This window comes from Alligator mississippiensis, chromosome 4 (genome assembly GCF_030867095.1).
Source record: "Alligator mississippiensis isolate rAllMis1 chromosome 4, rAllMis1, whole genome shotgun sequence".
Lineage (NCBI taxonomy): Eukaryota > Metazoa > Chordata > Crocodylia > Alligatoridae > Alligator > Alligator mississippiensis.
This window is the reverse complement of record NC_081827.1, coordinates 5,369,650-5,382,350: the sequence shown is the minus strand read 5'-3', so window position 1 is coordinate 5,382,350 and position 12,701 is coordinate 5,369,650. Positions and strand designations below refer to the sequence as shown.

The 12,701-nt window shown below is 43.9% G+C and overlaps 1 protein-coding gene across 3 annotated transcripts in view; it reads left to right on the top strand.

The window, feature by feature from the left end:
• UBE2H (ubiquitin conjugating enzyme E2 H) overlaps positions 1–12,701 on the top strand; it is a 69,970-nt gene that overhangs the window by 30,088 nt on the left and 27,181 nt on the right. For 2 of the 3 annotated variants that reach the window (XR_002090285.2, XM_019487641.2), the window contains exons 2-3: positions 3,676–3,752; positions 4,608–4,682. Coding sequence is in view for 2 of the 3 variants with exons in the window: in XM_019487641.2 (XP_019343186.1) it covers positions 3,676–3,752; positions 4,608–4,682 (152 nt within the window). In the remaining variant the exon portion in view is untranslated. The remainder of the gene's footprint in view (positions 1–3,675; positions 3,753–4,607; positions 4,683–12,701) is intronic. The other variant, XM_019487642.2, reaches the window with a different exon arrangement.

The following is a 12,701-nucleotide window of genomic DNA, read 5'->3' as shown; positions in this document are numbered from 1 at the left end:
CTTGCATCTGAGACAGCTGGTCACTTCTTGGGCCTTTAAAATTTATATTCTCATTCGGGACTTGGTTTTTAAGGCCTTTGTATGCCTTATGGAAAAAATCTTTCTGAGCAAATAGCTGGTTCACAGCCTGAATTCTTCACTCCTCAGATCTGTTGTTTTTAGTTACTGTTGAGGTTGGTTTGAGGAGGGGTTCCTCCTCTGGGATGGTCCTGTCTGTTGGGCAGCTGTCTTGTACAGTCCTTCTGGTCTTTCTGAGCACTTATTTAATTAGAGAGAAGATTTTTCTGCCTAGGGATTCAGGGCCCCATGAGGAGGTGACTTGTGGCTTCCCTTTGACAGCAAATAATGATGATTTCTTGCAGTAGGAATTAGCCTTGAGGTCTGTCTGCTAAGGTCACAATCATCCAGGGATTTGGGTTTGCTTAGAACATTCCTTGTCCTCTTGAGAAACCGCTCTGGAAATGTTTGTGTTTAAAGGAGGACTTCTGAACCCCTTTGGAGGTGGAAAGCAAGAGTCAAGAGATGCTTAAGACACTCAAGCATGCCCTGGGGAGTCTTGATGCATTCTCCCAGCCCTCCCTCCTTCACTCACAGATGACTAGAGTTTAACTGGTGGGAAACATGGCTGAAATCTTTGGACATCTCCTTAACTTAAAGAAGAAAAATGCTAGAGCAGAAAGGAAAGGAGCAGGTTGTCTTTTTTTTTTTTTTTTTTTTTTTAAATGTGAGAGTCTCCCAGGGCCTTGCTGAAATGTGGATTTGTCTGCTCATCATAGCCAGATTCCAACAATTTCTGGATGCATTAATGGTACAGAAGGCCTTAGGTATTGTAACACATTTCCATTGAGTTTTCTGAGCGCTGAAGTTTCGTCTTGGTACTTCTCCACCTGTTTGCTCAAACATTTTTGTTTACCCCTTTTGCTGCTTAAGACGTAGGCGGTTTTGAAAGCCCGAGCAGAAACAAAGCAAGCAGACAAGCGCCTTTTGTCCAAATTGTGTTCACTTTGTTGTTTCTTGCAGCAAGATCTATCTGTGGTACAACACTTGCCAAGCAGGCATGGTAATAAAATACTGCACTATATAACTTTGCTAACCAATAGCTTGTTGCAAACAAGACTGTATAACCTGCATTTCAGACTTTGGGTTTAGGTTGTGGCCGTTGAACTTACAAAACATGAGAGACAGGAATCAGCTGCTTAAATACCCTTTTTTGTTCTTAGGATCACACTTGAACTGTTTTTGTTAAGTGGCTTTTGATTCATTTTTACTAGAGCAGCTTGTTGTTAAACTTTCCCATGAAGCTGAATACAAACATTTTAATATAGTCTTAATATGAATATTTGACTCATGCTTCATGCTATATGTCAGGTTTATGTAAGGGCCTGATCTGTGGGAGGGAGCTCTGTGAAACTTGCCTTTAAGTGTACTGTTGAGTTGCTTGTTGGCAGGGATTCCCCCCCACCTCCTCCCCCAGAAGGGATGGTGGTAGGAGTCTGCATCCCCTTCTGTACATTTATATAAGCCAGAAAGTACTTCATAAAGATAAGGGCACTGAACAGATCCCTATAGTATTTTGCTAGGAGAGCTTGGCATTTTTCAAGTAACATGAAACAGGGGCATATTAATTTGTGTTTAATCAAAATTGATATATCCGTATGTACTTAATCAACATTTCTATATGTGCATGCACACACCCTCCCCATTGGATTTAAGTACACATGAATATCTTTTATGTACCCATGCAATTTAAAGATGTGATGTACAAAGATAAGATGCAGAGCGTCCCAAAATGTCAGTCCTGAAACAAGTTGATAGGAGTTCATAGGAGTTATTTTCCAGGGCTTTGCAAATTTTGCTTGCCGCTCTGGCCAAATCTTTGGAATACCTTGTTTGCTTGTTACCCTAATAATCCATTTAGAAGGTGAATTAATGCTCATTGTGACCAGATCCATGCTAATGCAATACTTTTGCCATGGAGGGTGACTCTTCTGCAGTAAATGCACTTGAGAGAGAGTGCAGGCTGATGGAAAGAGCACTGAAGTAGGAGCTAGGGGTTCCTTCTCGTCTCCTTTGCTTAGCAGCTGCTGGAAAGTTACCTAACCTGTTTTTTAACCCATCGATAAAGTACGCACGCTTATCTCACAGGAGTGCACAAAGGATTGTTTGCACAGTGCTTGGAAGATGAAAAGGTGCTAGCATTAGTAGTTTGTATTTAAACACACTGCTGAGTAGAAAGCCTTCTTGGTAAAATCTAGCGTGGGCACTGGTAGTGTCAGGAGCTCTTGATGGACAGCCTTGCTTGTAAAGACAAAAGCTCATTCTCTACATTGTGTATTCCCTATTTCCTGAAGGATATTTCATCTCATGTAGTGATGACCTGATGTTGCCTGCCTCTGCTCATTGGAGGCTTTCAAAGTATTATGCAGTGTTAATTTTCCTACTTCTAAAATGGTGGCAGTCTGAAGGTATGTAGGTGAAATCACTTGCTGAAGTTCATATAGGAGGAAAACTTTGGTTTCCTAGCGATTAATTCTCACAATACCTCCAACCTAACTCATGTATTACTAAAATTATTGATGAAAGGCAATTGCTGTAGGGTATTATTCACAAGCCATTAATCCTTGCTTGTACTGGAATACTTCAGCCGACTTGGAGGCCGAAACATCCCTGTTCATTCACTGACAATAAGGTAGACCATTCAGGGCTGCCTGTCTTTCAGCGTTGTAGTCTCTTCTTCCCAAAACAGTGGATGCTTTTATTTTTAATTAACGTAACATGTTTAAAAATGTAGTTGTGCTCTTCTGTTGTAACAGTGCACTGTAATCATTCCCTCTGCCTCCCTAAAAACTCTCTCTGCTTTTGGTCTTGCAAGGCAAATTAACATTAAATTGCCATAATTTTGCATTCTGTCAGTGGGAAGCCATCTGACAGCAGAGCGCTGAAGGCGGCCAAGTAGAATCGAATGCATCAGAACATACATTTCTCATCGAGGAGGACTTAAAAGTGGTTTTGCTTCTCAAATCTGAGCACGCATATCAACACTTAATATGAACATCAGCAAAACCGTGCAGTTGGGAAGAGAAGTCCTGGTCCTGCTGTTCTCGTGGAAGATGCCCAGTGATATAGAAGGGGGAAGAGGTATCTCTGAAGCCTCGCCTCGCCTCACCTCGGTGGTGTCCTCTTGGCTCAGTGACTCGTGCAGGGGCAGTGAAGCTTTCATCTTTTCAGTGGTAGCTCAGATGTGTTTCTGAATTTTTAATTTCCCCTACTCAGCTGCATACCAGTCACTCGGGCGGTGCTGAGGAGGAACCGAGTGTGCTTGCTGTAGCTTCGGGTTTGCAGAAGTTGCTGGCACAGATTTCTTTGCTCCTCTTACCTTGTAGAGTTTACTCCGTGTTTAGTTTTGGGGCAGTATGAAAAGGCTGCTTTACCCTTGGAAGTTGGGGGGCGGGGAGAGACAGTCCCTCTAATGTAGTTATATAATTGACTTTTGTTAAAAGCTAATGACTTGAATTGTTCAGATTATAGTTCTGGGTTATTACGTTTCATGTGTAAGACGTTCTTCATGTTGAACATTAGACTGCTTGGCTTGCCAAGCTTCTAAGGAGGGTTGTGACTAAGTCAACACGTGTTCCGTTTCCTAGACGTAACGTTTTCCTTTACTTAATATATCAGTATTGAGAGCAAACATGAAGTCACAATCCTAGGAGGACTCAATGAATTTGTAGTGAAGTTTTATGGACCACAAGGAAGTAAGTATATATTGTGCCTTCCATGAACCCAGCGTCACAAGTTTTTAATGCTTTATGATGGCCTCGTGAGAAACAGAAGCGGATGACCAAGCACCACGTCCCTTGTTCCTCTCTAGAGACTGGGAGTAGCTGAGAAATCTGGAAACTGGGGCAAGGTGTCAACTGCTGTCATTGTGTTTTAGGTTGCATTTTGTCCTCAGTCTGTCATCCCCCTCCTCCTCCCCAAGGATAGTGAGGGAAGGTGGGGGAAGGAACCGAATTTCAGACACTAACCCTGGATGAATGTGGCTGCACATAGCTGGATTAATAAGGTTGGGAGTTTGGCTGCTGTGCAAAAGTCGCAGCTCTGCCTTTTGTAGGCTAAGTCAGAGGTCCTCAGTGCCATTCCCCCTGGTGCTCAGCACCTCCAACTTGGGGCCTCTGAGCTTCGCGTCTTCTGCCGAATGTTGTGGAGCATTCGTAAGCCATGTTGAAGACAGAGATGGATTATTCCAAAAGATTGGATCCCTTGCTGGGTTTCTAACGTGTCTGAGTTTAGTAATGCCTCTGAAGGTAAGTAGATTATTCAGAACTATCATTTGAATAGGACTTGTGGGTCCTTGGGATGAAAGCAAAAGCTGTATTTAAATTCTGTTGTCCTTGTGAAGGATGTAGCCCCTCACTACTCTGGGAAGGCCTTTATTGCAGGTCTTCCCATCAGAGTTTTGCCTCCGAGGAGGTTTGACGTGGGGTCTTGTTCCAAATCCTTTTTTTCCCAAGGACTTGTGTTGCTAAATGCCATCGCATTTTTCCTCTAGCCAGAGTTCTGCAGTATGTCTAATTCCCACATTTTTTTTTTTTTTTGTCTCATTGCAGCACCATATGAAGGTGGAGTGTGGAAAGTTAGAGTGGACCTTCCTGATAAATACCCATTCAAATCCCCATCTATAGGTAACCAATCCACACTTCCACTCTGTCTTTCTTGTTTGTCTAATGCCATTTTGCATTCATAAATTTAATTCTACCAAGAATTCCCAAAATAAGGTTGGTGGGATTTTTGGTTTTATTATTTTTTGGGGGTTTTTTTTTGTTTTTTTTTTTAAACCCTTGGCAGGAAGGCAGAGATCTCCTGCATATTTGAGCTTTCTATACAGAATATTTATAAAGTCTACAGGGAGAATGAATTTGCTGTTTAAAATACTGGATTAGGAGTCGGATGTATGGGTTCAGTTCCTGATTCAGCTCCAAAGTTTCCCTCCATGACTGTGAGCTAATTTAAGCTGTGTCAGTTTTCCCATTTGTCAGGATGCAGATACTTCACTACCTAGGAGGGGGCTGGAATGATTGATTTTTGTTTTTGAAGTGCTCAAGATACTATAGTGAATGAGCAGAGTGCAACGCACACGTCTACCTCGATTGAATTATTCATTAACATACACTGGGGTCTGTGTGCTTTATGCTGTTATGTTTGTGTTTGGATTGACCTTGGGTTAGAAGTAAGTTGTTTAAAGATCTCTTCCGTGTCATGAAAGGAAACTAAAAATGGAGAAGATGGAACCTGCATCACCTTCCGTTTACAAATAATGGGCTAGGAAACGTTCTTGTATGCCATGAAAGAATGTAGGTCTCTGCTTATATAATTAGAACAACGATCAGCTGATACAACTATCATGGTGGGTGGCTGAAATAGTAATTCGCTTGTCCATACTGAATCAGTAAAGAGCATGGTAAGCAAAAGTTTTCATGGTAGGACACATCCATACCATGTCGTTTAGTTTTTTAATAGTAGCAGCCAGATTTTACTGTCCTCCACCATATTCTCTGATAGTTTGGGCTAACTTGAATACAGAATTTTCAGCGTTGCTTGAAAAAACCCACAGCAAATTGAACTGCATGATTGGGTTTCCGCACCCCTTTCTTGAGGTATCAGATAAGTGGAGTGACATGGCGGCTTCCAGTTGAAAAGTATAGTTCAGTCGACTGAAGTCGTCTTAAACTCTTCCATCCATCTAAAACCCCAAGAAAATATCTTGAGGAAAATCGATATGGAAACTTGACTAAGTGGGTTGGACTAGATGGGTCCCTTCCAATACCAGCCTCCTGGTTCTAAGTTGTCAAGCGTTCATTGATGACTTAAAATAGAAAGAAGCCTCAGTGTCAGAGTCTAATTTTAAAACCTTTGTCTCTTGTGAGAACAAATTTCTCATCTCTTGTGCTAACTATTCCCTTTGGGGATGATGAAGCTGCATATGCAGCATGTGTGGCTTATATAAAAATCCTAACTCGGTGACCAAGATGCACACACATCTGAACTGATCTCATTGCTGCAACCTTACTGCTTCCTTTTGCGCTCTACAGAGCTGTATTTGAAATTTTAAATTGTAAGACCTTTATATTGAGGCCTGTGTATCCAAGAAGCGCAAAGTGCTTCTGGGTGTTGTGAATTCATTTTCATCTCCTAAGAACCATTATTTCTGTGCTGTAATCTTCAGTGGGAATGTGGAGTTGGCTGCGGACTAACCTCAGAAAGCATTTAACCTCTGCTTGACCTAGCAAACACTTTTTGGCTTTTAAACTTTTTGTCAAAGTGCAGTTGTACTTTTCCTCCCACCTGATCTGCTCTGTTTCCCATGTTGGGAGTCGCGGCTGCTGACTTGGCAGCAAGAACACATTCCTGTTAACCATGCCGAGTCTACGCAACGTGGACCAAGCCAGGGTCTGTTCCAGGAATTGTTCACCATGGTGCAGTGAAAGCACTGGGACTGCCCAGGACACGGTTTGCTCCTGGGGGGTGTTTAGTTCTTGTGATGCAGAACGTGGTTGTAGCTCCATTGGGCTCTGTGTTGATGTCTGTATCATTTTAGTCATCCTTCAAAGGAGACCTGCACTCATGTACCCCCTATAAAGCTCTCTTCTTCCTTCCTAGCGTTCCTTTCACTCACTCCTTGTAATAGAGGGTCTGTGGCCCAAATCTAGCTCCCATTCAGAGAGGTACACGGCCTGTATGCAGCTAAAGTTGGCTACACAATTGGCACATGGGGACGTAGACTCAGATTTTGGATCCTGCTTGCAAGTATATGCCTTCTTTTCTTTTCTTTTTTTTTTTTTTTGCCATCTTGAGGATAAACTCAGTAGGAATCCACTCTGGTTTTCCTTTGCAGGAGTTTTACTTTCCCTAGGTAGGCATGTAAACCTTGTGCAAATCCCCAAAATGTTGGTCACAGAAAAATCATGACTAGTGACTGCAGGAAGAACCTTTTAGCTCAGTAGGTTAGCAGTTGGGGAACTTGATCCAGGCTTAAGCCCTCACCCCGTTCACTCCCAAGGGGGTTTAAACTTGTCTCTTAACGTGCTTACCACCAGGCCTCAGGCTAGGCATTGCACAGAACACCCTCGACTTCTGCCCAACTGGCCTGGTGAGCGTGCAAGAGGGGCAGGAGATCAAACCAGAGGGAGTGTGGCCCAGTGAGGTGTGAACTGCTCTGTATAGAAGTGCTTTGAGTGCAAGTCCCTGCTCCCTGACGGGACTGAAGCTATCCTGCTGCTGTCTATTAAATGCCAGGTGCAGAAACACCATTAGGGGCAGCCTGGGTGCCCAGTGCGAAGCTGAACCCAAGAGAGAGAGTCTCAACAGACCCGATGAGACTTCTGGGGACAGGTAGGGAATGGGATTGGGACTGGCTGCCAAAGGGGAGAGCAGTGAGGACATGGTCCAGGGCAAGATGAAGGCAGCTGCAGCAAGACAGAGTTTTTCTTTTCCTTTATGTGGCTTGTGCTTTTACTGCCCAGTCTAGGTCAGGGTAGGGCCAGGCCTGAGTGAACCCTTGGCCCCTCTGGGGACAGCAAGAGCTCCCCACAGGCACTTTTTGCTTGATCCACATAAGTGTTGCAGGAGGGATGGGCAGTGTCAATGGAGCCATCTCCAGTCCTCAACAGGAAGCCGGTTTGGGGGTGAGATGGAGAAAATCCTGCAGTGTCCTGGTTTGGTCTAATTTTATTGATCCGTAACAGAAGGAAAAGGAGAAAGATGACTTCAGTGAGAGAGCTGTATTGTCCGGTTCTAGGGACAGCTCTTTCCAAGAGGCAGGAGAAGCTTTCTTTACACAAAAAATGTAGATCCCACCACACTGGTTGCACACGCATGCAGAGTTTAAATAGGCTGCCAAAGTCTCTGGCTCATAAGGTGTAACCCTCGTCTCGAACAAATGACATTGCGCATACAGAGATGTTCAGACAACAGTACTGCTTTTGCCACTTTCCCTGTCTTTGGTGCTCTGTACTGAAATATATCAGTCCATTTAAAAACTCTTAATGTGAACTTTGCAAAAAGGGGAGAAAAAAAATCCATTCAAGAAATGTGGTGGCTTCCTAAAGGGTACTGAAGGTCCAAAACGCTGCTCTTGATGAACGGCAGTTAGTCTTCCTTGTATGAAAAGTGGACTCTGATGAACCCTTTCCAATCGGCTTTTATCCCAGCATGGCATTGAATAAGGTACCCAAGAACTTGACCGAGCCTGTTGTTTGGAGTGTACTTCACTTCTGTGTGTTCCTCCGAAGTGTTGCTAAAATTACTGTCCCTTTTCTTACGTTAGAGGCATTGGACTTATTTGTGCTGCTGCAAGGGTAGGTCTTCAAGAAAAGATTTAAAATGGAGGACCTGCCTTTTTGGCATTGAAGATCCTGTGATTAGTTGTAGAAGTAGTTTTGGCTCCGCTGTGGTGCCTGATGTATTGTTTTTTATCCAGTTTGGGTCTCTCCTCCCCCCATTGCTTTTGGGTTATACAAGGCATTTTCTTCTTTCCTTTTTGTTTTTGTACATATTGCTGTACCTTGTTAAAGAATACCCTGCCCCAGAGATGGTGCTCTCCCAATAATGTGAGAAGTGCTTCCTATTTATAGTTCATCAAGCATCCTGGGATCTTTCTACATGAAAGATGCCATCAGAATGGAAGTTCTCACTAATGCACTTACAGCTTTCATTATTTTGGCCTGTGGGTTCCTGCCACCTACTTCTGACTTTGCATATTCATTGCTGCCTTTCTGCTTGTCAGATAAATCACTGAAGTTACCAGGCTCAAAATAGTCTCTAACTTTCCATGGCAGAAGAATATTCTTTCAAAGACACTAGCATTTCATTTTTGAAGGCAAGGATATAAGCTTAAATGCAGATGTGTCAGACTGGCTCTGATCTTGATTTCAGATGCGGAGAGAGAGAGAGAGCCTGCAAATATTCACTCAGTCACAATTGTGGAGCCTGGAGCTAAAATCTAAGCCATTCACTCTGGAGGGGGCACGTCTGCGCGTCTCCCAGGAAAAAATTGTGCAGTTGCCCCTTGAAACCGCTATATGCTGCTTTTAATGGTTCTGTCAGCAATTCGTTTAAATTCCCTCGTTGTCTCCCAGACTTGTGCATGCACTGGTTTCTTCTAACTCCCCAGTGGGTGAACTGTTTACTACTTCAAACACCCTCGTGGCATTGTTTCTCTTATTCTCTTTAGAATTGGATATCTTTAGGAGAACGCGCTTCTCCGTTTTGTTCCTGCTTTTAAAATATTAAATAGTTTTGCAAAAATCTTGTTGGTCTGATAAAAGATATCATCTCAACTATGAGTCCTGATTGCTTTTAAAAGGCGAATTTCAAAGTACTTTTCAAGATCCCAACCCATGCAAGAACTTTGAACAAATTAAGAACTTACCAAAAGCAACAAATCTGTTCATATGCCTGCTTAAAACCAGAGATGAATAATGGGCCTCTTTCCCTTGATGCCACAGACACACATACGGAAACCCAATGCTCGTCTTTCCTGCTCTGCTTGGATGTTAAGCAGAGTTAAAGTTGGTAAAAGAAGGGGAACCCCAGGACTCTATACGTGTGTCTGAGTATCTGAAAGCTTTCCATTTTAGTGCTAAATCTGCAGGAAAATCAGGTCAAGACACTACAGAAATAAACTGAAAGAAAACTGCACATGAACTTCCAAAAGCCTTCCTTGCATCTCACTCCCCCGCACCTTTCCTTCTGTATATTTATACGTTAGATTCTCATTTCTCTTCCACATCTCTGGCTGGTGTAACATATCTACAATATGTTGTACGTTTATATTTCACCTCTCACCCCAAAGCGCTTTCCAAAATGAAATGCCCACCATGTATTGGGATCCAATGCAGCCTTTTATGGAACAAAATGTAGCAGTGACTTAAGTTTTCAGCCACATGTTACAAGATCACTAGATCTCTCCTCGCCCGGGCTCCATTTTTCTTTTTGCTGCAGCTGCTATTTTTACTTCCAACCCCTCGCTGGATTGCCTTACATTTTGCTACTTAGGATTTCATGAGTCATTCATCACCCCAGCTCATTACAAATTTGCTCTTCCATGCCTATGCTAGTCCTTATTTTAACCTATAAGCAACTTGAAGGTGTCAGTTCTTCCAAATACATTTTGCTGTGTGTAAAGGGATAGATGAGACTTGGGTCACTGTTATCCGTTCCTCTATTCTCTTGTATTGACGCATACAGCTGTACAGCTTCTCTGTTGTACTCGGGGAATGGAAAACAGACTTGACAAAATATGGAGACTGTTTTCAGGATGATCTGGCACACATTTGCAACGTCTTCTGTGCCGGTCATTGAAGCCTGTGCGTCATCTCACAGTACCTAAGCAATCAGGTAAATTGAATTACCCGGTGTGCCCGTTCTGCAGATGTTGGATTTTCTAGAATCTGCCGTCTGCCACCACTGCCACCACTTCATAAGCATGTGTGTGAATGCCACCTTCCCCACTGCTGGGGAGAGGGGGAAAGACTAATGATTAATGCACAGCTAGGAGTCGGGAAGTCTTGGCTGTGACTACAGACAGGCCACTTAACATCTGCCTCAGTTTCCCTAGTCTCTTACTGCCTTGCAGTGCAGTTACAGAAGGATCCAAGGTACTGTCTTAAAATGCTCTTGCTCAGCATGTTACTATAATAGACACCATCCCACAGCTATTAGTCAGGTATTTATCCCTGGAGTTTGAATTAGCATTAGTATTACACAGCATCTTTCACACTTACTCTTTAAAATGCCTCAAGATCGTACAGTTAGATCTCCACCACTAGCACGCATGCTCTTGCAATTCCTTTCCACTAAAAATGAGTTGAAATTCCAAGTCTTTTTCCTTTGTAGCTGCTTCTCAGGTAATTCACTGCATATGGCACTATTTCTGACTTGAAACAGTTCAGCACACTGACTGTTTATCCCAGATCTTAAAAAGACTCTGGGCAGAGACATATATGAACAGGTTGTGGTGAGGTAAAGGAAAGCGAGGTTTTCAGATAACCCAGGGGTGGCCACAAATGCTACAGGCAGCCTGCATGTGGCAGACCAGAGAAAGGCTGGCAACACAGCTGCAGATGGGGCAGGGATTACCGATCAAGCAGAGTGTGCAGGGCAACAGACTCAGTAGGGGAAGGGGACCGGAGTGGTACTCGGGACCGTGCAGGACTGCTATTGTGGCATGCCTGCCAAAAAAGACTGGCCCTCACTGAGCTAACCTCCCATGTGCATGCACTTACCCTACAAAGAACTGCATGCAAGCTGCTGACATAATTATCTAGGTAAGGAAAGAGATTAAAATGTGTAGAGCTGGCCTCGACTTGTGAGAGGAGTCTCTCCCCATGCAGAAAAGGAGATACAGGGCTGAAACAAAGTAGTGATGGATACAGACTAGCTAAGCTGTTGCTGGATTGCTCTGAGATAATCCAAATTCCTTTTAGCAGTGGATTTGCTTTATTCCTGGCACAGTTTGGTCCCACAAGGTTGCTCCCCTGCCAGGAGAGCAGAGACAAAGCCGAAAGTTGGAACTTGTTGTCTTTGCACCCTTTTTCATCGGGTCGTGCTCTTCGGCAGGGCTAGCCATCCTACCCCTGCTTTTGTTCAGTTGTTCTAGGCTGCAGAAAAGGCAGCTTTCCTGGGACCTCTCTCAGCCGACCAGGGAGCTCTGCTGTACTTTGAGCCCAGATAAGCAATGGGATGCCCTTTGAAGCGCTGCGCGCTGGAATGCAGCCAGTTCCTGCCATGAAGAGGAAATACTGACGGGTGCACAATGTTCCCAGCTGCTACAGGACAGCATTGTAGGCAGGTTGTGCCGTTGAGGCAGGAGAGGGGAGAGGGAGCAGCATCCAGCCAATGCTGCCTTTGATTCTCTACCCCCTGCTCCGCTGCTTTCAAACCCAAAAGCAATTTCCTGGCCTGAGTAGGTGAATAGGAAGACCTGATGCTGGAAGCCCGTTCTTTGAAGTTGGTAGTCTGATTCCACAGGCTACTTGAACACACTTCAAGGGCAATTCAGGTAGGAAAGATGACTTCAAAAGAAAGGGCTTTAGTCTCCAGCCCATCAGAGAGAACCAGGACAAATGCTCTCAGAGGCAGCAACAAGTCCTAGAAGCCCTTTCTATATTATTGCTCAACTTCTAAGGAGAAGTATCCTAATGAGGTTGCATCTAAAAGCAAGCAAGTACTACCAGTATTAAACACAGCATTTTTTTTAAATGATTTGTGGAAGGTGCCTCTGAGTGACAACTTTTATCACGGAGAAGCTGCTGCACATTTCCCAAAGGGGAAGAAGTTCATGGTTCTTGATAGGATGGGACCTTAATCCAATGGCAAGGAGATCAAGACAGCTGGAGATCTCGTTCTGCTGCAGCCTTCATCCACCTTCACAGCTGTTGGTATTCAAACATCTTCTTCCTGCTGTTCTGCCATTGAGGATTTGTAGGCTCCTAGCTGGGGAATGGGCAGGCTTATGACAGCGGCAACCTGTACTCGCCATGTCATGGCACCATCAAAGCTTATATGTGACTTTTCAGGATGGAAAGCATAACCATCTGCTGTCCGCACCACATCCTGCTGCTTGGTCTGTAACTGCTTATTTCACAACTAACCTTCCCTAAAGGTCATTTTTCTATTTGCCCCCTGTGGACATGCTGGGTAGC